General features: G+C 51.3%; 1 protein-coding gene across 2 annotated transcripts; it reads right to left on the bottom strand.

Annotated features, from left to right (window-relative positions):
• Window positions 1–3,708: 3,708 nt before the first annotated feature.
• Window positions 3,709–6,653, bottom strand: LOC136504406 (asparagine synthetase [glutamine-hydrolyzing]-like). 2 transcript variants are annotated; one of them, XM_066499323.1, is made up of 10 exons: window positions 6,525–6,653; window positions 6,254–6,407; window positions 5,961–6,154; window positions 5,427–5,669; window positions 5,124–5,345; window positions 4,886–5,020; window positions 4,703–4,783; window positions 4,510–4,596; window positions 4,308–4,415; window positions 3,709–4,199 (listed from the first exon to the last, which is right to left on the bottom strand). In XM_066499323.1, exons 2-10 carry the CDS (start codon window positions 6,375–6,377, stop codon window positions 3,933–3,935), a joined length of 1,461 nt encoding a protein of 486 aa, XP_066355420.1. In that variant the 5' UTR covers window positions 6,378–6,407; window positions 6,525–6,653; the 3' UTR covers window positions 3,709–3,932. The 2 variants fall into 2 exon arrangements, with proteins under 2 accessions (XP_066355420.1, XP_066355419.1); XM_066499322.1 differs by having other exon boundaries at window positions 6,254–6,448; window positions 6,525–6,633.
• Between the last annotated feature and the right edge of the window lie 1,000 nt (window positions 6,654–7,653).

Raw genomic sequence — 7,653 nt, 5'->3', positions numbered from 1 at the left:
AACAGCACGAACCCATTGGAGCCGACTGGCCGGCCAGCGACGGCGTGGGGACGGATGCGGTCGTGCCTGTGTGGTGGGGTGGTGGTGGGGGTGAGGGAGGAGATGGGGCGCGTGGCACAGCGCGACATAGAGCACGGCGCGGGATGGGGGGAGCCAAGCGTCGCATGCGTGATGGGGCTTGAGCGAGTGATGGGTGAAGGCAGTAGCAGCGACACGGGCGGGATGGGGCTCGAGCGAGCGACGGGTGAAGGCAGCAGCAGCTAGCGCGGACGGGGATGTTTTTTCTTTTTTCGGGGGCGTGTCTGAACGGGGTCACGGGATGGACGTCCTTATCGTATCATTATCATAGATAGATAGATAGATAGATAGATAGATAGATAAACAGATAGGCAGACTATCGTTCCCTAGTTGCAATGATGCATACAACTGCTGCCGGCACTACCACCGTCTCCATCGTCTCCAGCTAGCTGTTGCACTCTCACAATGCAAGTCGATCGATCGATCACAAATTAAAACCCCTAAACTATACTCACAAGTCATTCACTCTCGAGAGCTAGCTAGTAGACCGTCCATGGTGCCGCCGGCCATGAGCGAGAGGCCTAATGCACGTGCACATGCCGCCATCGAGCATCATGTTCACCACCGAGCACAGCACCACTGATCCATCGAGATGAACCGCGCTCACTCGCTCCAAAACTGACCGGCCGGTTTGCAAGTGTCAAGTGTGCATTGGAACATGCAGGTTGTTTAGTAGAGATAGACAGATAGATCGGTCGAGATCGATCGGTAGACAGATATATAGATAGACAGACTGCCATTGCCTAGCTGCATATTCACAAATTAAAGCCGCTTCAGTATACTCACATGGTAGCGGGATTTAGCCGCAGCTATAGCGCTATTTAGCCTTTGGAGAGCTCCACAGCTAAGCTACGCCACTTTTGACCCTAAATGAATTTGCCGCTAATAGCGGCTAATAGCCGGTGAAATAGCGCTGAAATGGAGGCACCTTAGCGCTGCTATCAGGCCAGACTGAGCATGGGCTTTCAGCACCTTGCGGCCCAAATCACGCGGCAATCCAAATCAAGTCAATACACGCATTGGAGACTGGTAACCCTAGCCACAGCCACCCATTCGTCTCGTGTTTCTTCAGACGGTGGCGGCAGCGGCTGTGGTTGCTTCGATTGGCGGCGGCGGTCTCGACGCGAGGAGTTGCTTCGACCGGCGGTGGCTGCTGCTGTTGCTTCGACAAGCGGCGGGCTTCTTCTCAGCTCTCAACGAGAGTAGTTCTCGCGGCCGCAGCGGCGTGGTAGCAGCTGCTGCTGTTTGAGTTTGATCTGCAAGCGGCCGTCTTCGAAGTGCGGCTGCGGGGCGACAAGCAACTTCGATTGGGGAGCGGCGAGCTGACGACCATGTCCCAACCAGAGCAGATAGGCAAGTTCCTTCCTTTCCGGCTTAAACGCTTTACTAATTTGCTACTGCTATTGTTGAATGGTTTACTCTTTACTGTAAATAAATTGACAATTATCCCATGAAGCAAGTAGAGTATCATATCTATTCCAGGTTGGTACAGTAAGCTGATATTTTTATCTCATATTAATTTTTGTTGCTTAGGTGGTACTACATCTGACTCAGTAGAACAATCAGCTTCAACCAAAGTTGTTATCAACTCAGATGACCCTGCATGGAGTCATTGTTATTGCCCAGACCCAAAGAAGAAGCATTCAATAGGGTGCGGCGGACGGCTCGCCGGGATCCTGCCGGCGAAGGTCCCGCTGGACGGGGCGGTGGTGCTGATACCCAGCCTGCGGAAAGTGGGTGGGGTGGACGTGTTCGTCGCACTCTGGGAGAAGCATGCAAAGGAGCTTATGAACATTGCTTACACCATGGACTAGGGCATCCATGAGTCCGTGACAGCATCAGCGTGACGTATACAAGCAGAGTCAAAACATGCATATGTGGCGACCCAACATTTGATCAGATTTTGTAGAAAAATTGCAAGAAGATCAAATTGATATTATTTATTTTTCTACAAAATATGTTTTGATGGAGCATTTGTTTGGTCGGGTTCTAGCCATAGATGTGCATGCAGCCCGAGCTCGTCAGCCCGGCATGAGGCCCGTTTTTTTTGCCCGGCCCAAGCACGGCCCGGCCCGATGGCTAGCGGGCCCAGGCTGGCATGGCCCGAGGGAGCAGGTCATGCATGGGCCTTACCCAGGCACGCGGGCTGGCACGGCCCGGCCCGTAAAATGGCCAAAGGCCCGGTGAGGAAAATGGCTGAAGGCCCACCAACAGCCCAGTAGGCCAACCCTCCTCTCTTAACCCTACCACCTACCTCTCCCTCCCCCGCCGCCGCACTCTGCTCTCTCTCGCCCAGTCGCTCGCCTCGCCTCCTCCCCGCTCTCGCTCGCTCCCTCTCTTCTTCGCGACTCGCCGGCGGGGTGTGTCGCCGCGGGCTCCTCTCCTCCTGCCGCCACCTCACACCTCCACTCCAACCCATCGCCGCACTCCCTACCGCTCGTGGTCGCGGTCGCGAGTCGGCGTCGCGATTCTCTCACCACGTCGCCTCCCCGCCCCACTCTCTCTCCCGCACGACTCGCCTCCCTGCCGGCCACCGCACTCTCCCGACTCGCCTCCGCGGCCTTCGCAACGACGGCAGCCTGGCCTCCCCCCCCCCCCCCCCCCCCCCCCCCCCCTCTCGGTGCAGTGGGCCTTGGGCCGGTCCGGCACGCTGCATTAGCCGTGCTTCTCGGGCCGGCCCGGCACAAAAAACAGCCAGGCACGAAGCCCATGGTGGCACGGCCCGCAGGGCACGTCGTGCCTTGTCGGCCCGACCCCCATGGGGCCGGGCCGGCCCGGCCCGGCCCGTTGGACATCTATAGTTCTAGCAGGAGCTAAGCGTCTAATTAACTGTCTTCTTAGCTTAGGAATAGCTACAACATCTTAACGCCTTCGATGTGTTTACGATTCTGTTCCTCATGGCTTAAGCTGTAATAAGCTCCAACTTTTCTCTTGGCACTAGCTATGGTGACATGTGTTGTGCGATCAAACAATTCAGGTTCTTCTATCGTACTCCTTCCGTTCACAAAAGAATGCAATCATAGGAACCGTATGGGCCAAACTAGCTTAAGTTTGACCATATTTATAGTAAATAGTATTCGCATTTATGTCTATAAATAGATTTATCATAAAAATATATATTTCTATAACTAATATAACGATACTTATTTTGTATCGTGAATGTTAGTACTTTTTTATATAAATTTAGTCAAAGTTGAAATAGTTTGACTCCTTAAAAAACGAAAATTACATTATTTTTATGAACGGATGGAGTACAAGCACAACGAGTCAACGATATTACTCCAAGCCCAAAGTGAGTAATGTTGCTGCTGGCAATCGCATGGTCCAGCGTGGGGATTTCACCAAGAGGCGGGGATATTGGACGAGAAGGACAGAGGCCTTCCCCAACCATCAAGTCCCACCCCAATTTTGTTTAAAGCCCAGCCCACTAGTGGCAATGAAGCAAACACGGGGTCAACTGACGGCTCTAAAAGCTCCACAGAAGCACAATTGTTGACCCTGATTAACATCCTCCATCTGCACATCAGCCTGATTCAAGAGAGCATCCAACACAGGGGACCATGTTCCATGGGTGGCTCAACCAGCACATCCCATCCTATATTATGCCCAAACTAATAAGCACTTGTTCCTCGATACGAAAATCTGATAATTTATAATTAAAAACATGACTAATAGTTATTAGGAGTACAATGTGGCGCCCAACAAATATATGAAATATATTTAAAATTAAACATGACAGCTCGCTCGCTTGATTATTTGTTGCAAGCAGTGATAATGATAATGATAGCGGCAACGCCGGATGAGGAAGCCGGCCGGAGAAGCGACGGCATGCCATTGCCATGCATGCAAGCTATCTATCCCTCGATGGCAACGCCAGGCGGCACCGCCGCTGCTGCCACCCTGCTGATGGTCCTCGGCTTCTTGCTGCCTCCTGCTGTGATGGTGGCTGGGACATGCTTCGGATCTTGCTCTTGTTCGTGTTCATAGGCGGCGAGATGAACGCCCAGCGCCGCCCTCCCCGAGGGGTCCAGGTTTGCCGACCACTGCGCGTCCCACTCGATGGCCTTGGCCGTGCTGCATGCCACGCTTGGCCCGCCCGGCACCGTCAGGATAGCAGACTTCTGCATAGAGATCATCATGGTCAAGTAATTAGTTTATGTGTGTGTTCCATTTCATGCATTGGCAGCATTATATGTTGATTGGCGTCTGACTGAAGAATGTTAGCTCACCTGAGGGAAGAACCTCTCGAAGATCATCCTGTAATAGTAGGCCTCCTTTGTGGTCGGAGTGTTGTGTGGGAAGATGAACTTTGCATTCGACAACATCTTGTCAGTCACCTGCGTGCATATATGTATGGATCATGATTCATGAAATAGAACTATCCTTGTATATATATGTGTGGAAATCGAAATTGACATGGCAATACTTTACATTTGATGCTGCATGAGCCTTGAGGCCATCGATCCAGCTGTACCCAACGCCGTCACTGAACTGCTCCTTCTGTCTGTACAGGATATGCTGCAAAGCAAGTGCGTGCATGGCACACAAAATTCAGATGTCTGAATGTCCAAATATTTACTACGAAAAATTCAGTCTGAAGTTCTGAACCCAGGTTAACTACCACCTTGGGCAGGAATGGCTGCTCCTCATCGTCGAATGCCTTCCTCAGCACCCACTTCTCAATCCTTCCAAGATCAGGCCGGACCTGCAACCCTCATAAATTAGTATTAGTAATGGTCATATATGTTGCATGCTTTGTTTGAAAGTAACGAACTCTTGGTTCTCAAGTTGTAGTTTCAGTCAGTACCATCTTCCACTCAGGGTCGATGCTCATGGCCTCATTGATGAACTGCTTGTCCAAGAAGGGGACGCGAGCCTCGAGGCCCCAAGCCGATGTCGCCTTGTTGGCTCTCAGGCAGTCATACTGATGCAGAGCCTTAACCTGCAGCGCAAGAACCATCCATCATGCATGTCAGTCAGTCAGGTTGCTCTCTTCTGTTTTCTCTGATATTCGAAAAATTGCAGTGACACTGGCACGCACTGACCTTCCTGCAGGTCTCGCGGTGGAACTCCTCCTTGTCGGGTGCCTTGTGGAAGTAGAGGTAGCCTCCAAAGAGCTCGTCGGAGCCCTCGCCGGAGATGACCATCTTCACCCCGAGCGACTTGATCTTGCGCGACATGAGGAACATGGGCGTGCTCGCCCTGATCGTCGTCACGTCGTACGTCTCGGTGTGGTAGATCACGTCTTCAATTGCATCAATGCCGTCCTGATGCAGAAAATTAACATTTTTATTCAGTCAGCATTAGCTCCTATGGAAAAGAAATGAGCATTCGTTCACGGTCGGTACCTGAACAGTGAAGTGGAACTCATGGTGCAGGGTGCCCAGGTAGTCTGCCACCTCCCTGGCCGCCTTCAGGTCAGGGGACCCCTCCAGGCCGACGCAGAAGGAGTGGAGCTTGGTGCCCCAGCGCTTGGCCGCCTCTGTCCCGGCGAGGTGGCGCACGGCGACGGCCGCCACCAGCGACGAGTCCAGCCCACCGGAGAGCAGGACGCCGAAGGGGACGTCTGTCATCAGCCGCTTTACCACAGCCTGTGATGAAACAAAACAGACAGTTTTTCAGATGATCAGTTGTCATTCAATTGTCCTGTCCGTGCTTACAAATTTCCCCTGCTTCGTTAATCTATTCTCAGGTTACCTACCGGACAAAGTTATTTAATTTCATAATTTGTCGTCGTATATATAGTGAAGATTCTGTTTATTGCCTATTTTTTTAGTTATGCCATCTGAACCGGCAAATGATAGCATGTAACATTCTCAGTTTTCAGAAATAGTTCAGTTTGTTGGTCCAAGCACAGACTGAAAGTCCTTTAGTTTGTTCACCTTTTCGAAGGCCTTCCTGAGGGCCAGCAGGTTGTATGGAACGGAGGGGATGATGGCCTCGTCGTACCATGGTGGGCTGTACCACCTGCTGAATCCTCCAGTTTTGCTGGAGTAGAGATGCCCCGGAGGGAAGATCTCAAAGTGCTCGCACTCGTCGTTCAGGGCCTTCAATTCTGACGAAATCCACAGCGACCCTGCCAGCCATTCCAGATTATTATGTATGGTTCAGTTTCAGTGAGACACACCACAGATGTGCATAGTTTGTTTGTTACAGGCAGAGAGACAGTTATTACCATCGATTCCCCATCCGATGTAGAGGGGCGTCACGCCGATGGCGTCGCGGGCAGCCATGAAGCTGCTTGCGCGGTCGCCATGGCGGGTGTCCAGCAGCACGAAGGAGAAGACGCCGTCCAGCATGTCCACGAACTCCTCTCCATGCTCCTCCTACTACACAAACACATATGCATCGCAAACCATTCGATCGCACCCTTGAAAAAAGTTCATGACGATCATCAGGAATGAACCGAAACACTGAACACTGACAGACTCAACCACGAGACATACCAGGTGCGCGATGACCTCGCAGTCGCTGCCGGTCCTGAAGCTGTGGCCGGCGTCGGCGAGCCTGCTCCTCAGGTCCTGGTGGTTGTAGATCTCGCCGTTGACGGCGACGACGACCGACTGGTCCTCGTTGTAGAGGGGCTGGTCGCCGGAGGCCGGGTCGATGATGGCGAGGCGCTGGTGGGACAGGTAGCAGTCGCCCATCTGCCGGAGGCCGCTCCAGTCGGGGCCACGGTGCTTGAGCCGCCGCGACAGCTCCAGCACGCGCGCCCGCTTGCCATGAGACGCCTCGTCGGCGTACCCAAGCACAGCAAGTATGCCGCACATCCTCACTCTGCACTGGACGATCAGCGAGGTAGCTTAGCTTGTGCTTGTGTTGAGCTGAAGCTGAGTGAGGTTTTAACTGCTGGTGGCTGCACTGCTCTGCTCTGCGGCCTCCATTTTATTTTATAGAGCGGCAGCTAGGATGAAAACGGACGTAGATGGATGGAAAAACTCCTGCCTCATTTTTTTTCTATATTTTGTAGCAGAAACCGGATTGGATTCGGGAAAAAAATAGAATTAAAAATGAATGAAGATATACGGAAATACGGAAACGGACAAATACGGACGGAGAGCCAGAAAAATAAGTTAGAATAACATTATCAAATATTCTTGAGTATACATGAACAAAGTCATAAAATAATATACACGTATAAAATTATCGGTCCAATATTCACTAGTATATCATGTGTTAATATGTTATGCATAATTTGTGATTAGTAGGTTTATGAATATATCAATTTCTAGACATATCTCATATAGATTAAAAACAAGATGAAAAACGGAATAAATACGGATCAATTCTGGATAAAAATAGGATCTCGCAGAAATGGACGGAAAAACTCCTTTCCCGTTTCCGTAAATATGGAAACATGATCCCATAAATACAAAAATGGACGGAAGAAAGTAGATAAAGGAACGGATCGGAACGGGAATTTTTGCGTCCGTTTTCAACCTTAGCGGCAGCCGACACACGGACGACGATGCTCCTTGTACTGGAGTAGTACTGCATCTGTACATGACTACATGTACAGTACCTTCCGGGTACCTCTTTTCCGGCCACATGCACGCACTCTCTTCATGGTTACTA

This window comes from Miscanthus floridulus, chromosome 14 (assembly GCF_019320115.1).
Source record: "Miscanthus floridulus cultivar M001 chromosome 14, ASM1932011v1, whole genome shotgun sequence".
NCBI classification, from domain to species: domain Eukaryota; kingdom Viridiplantae; phylum Streptophyta; class Magnoliopsida; order Poales; family Poaceae; genus Miscanthus; species Miscanthus floridulus.
The sequence above is the reverse complement of the archived record's forward strand: the minus strand, read 5'-3'. Positions and strand labels throughout refer to the sequence as shown.

What these genes read in the sequence shown, in the direction of transcription:
- LOC136504406 (XM_066499323.1), bottom strand. Translation starts at nt 6,377, where the DNA reads ATGCTGGACGGCGTCTTCTCCTTCGTGCTGCTGGACACCCGCCATGGC. An exon ending in AGCAGCCATTCCTGCCCAAG is followed by an intron (nt 4,597 to 4,702) that starts GTGGTAGTTAAC and finishes CTTGCTTTGCAG; the next exon opens with CATATCCTGTACAGACAGAA. An exon ending in TCGAGAGGTTCTTCCCTCAG is followed by an intron (nt 4,200 to 4,307) that starts GTGAGCTAACAT and finishes ATCTCTATGCAG; the next exon opens with AAGTCTGCTATCCTGACGGT.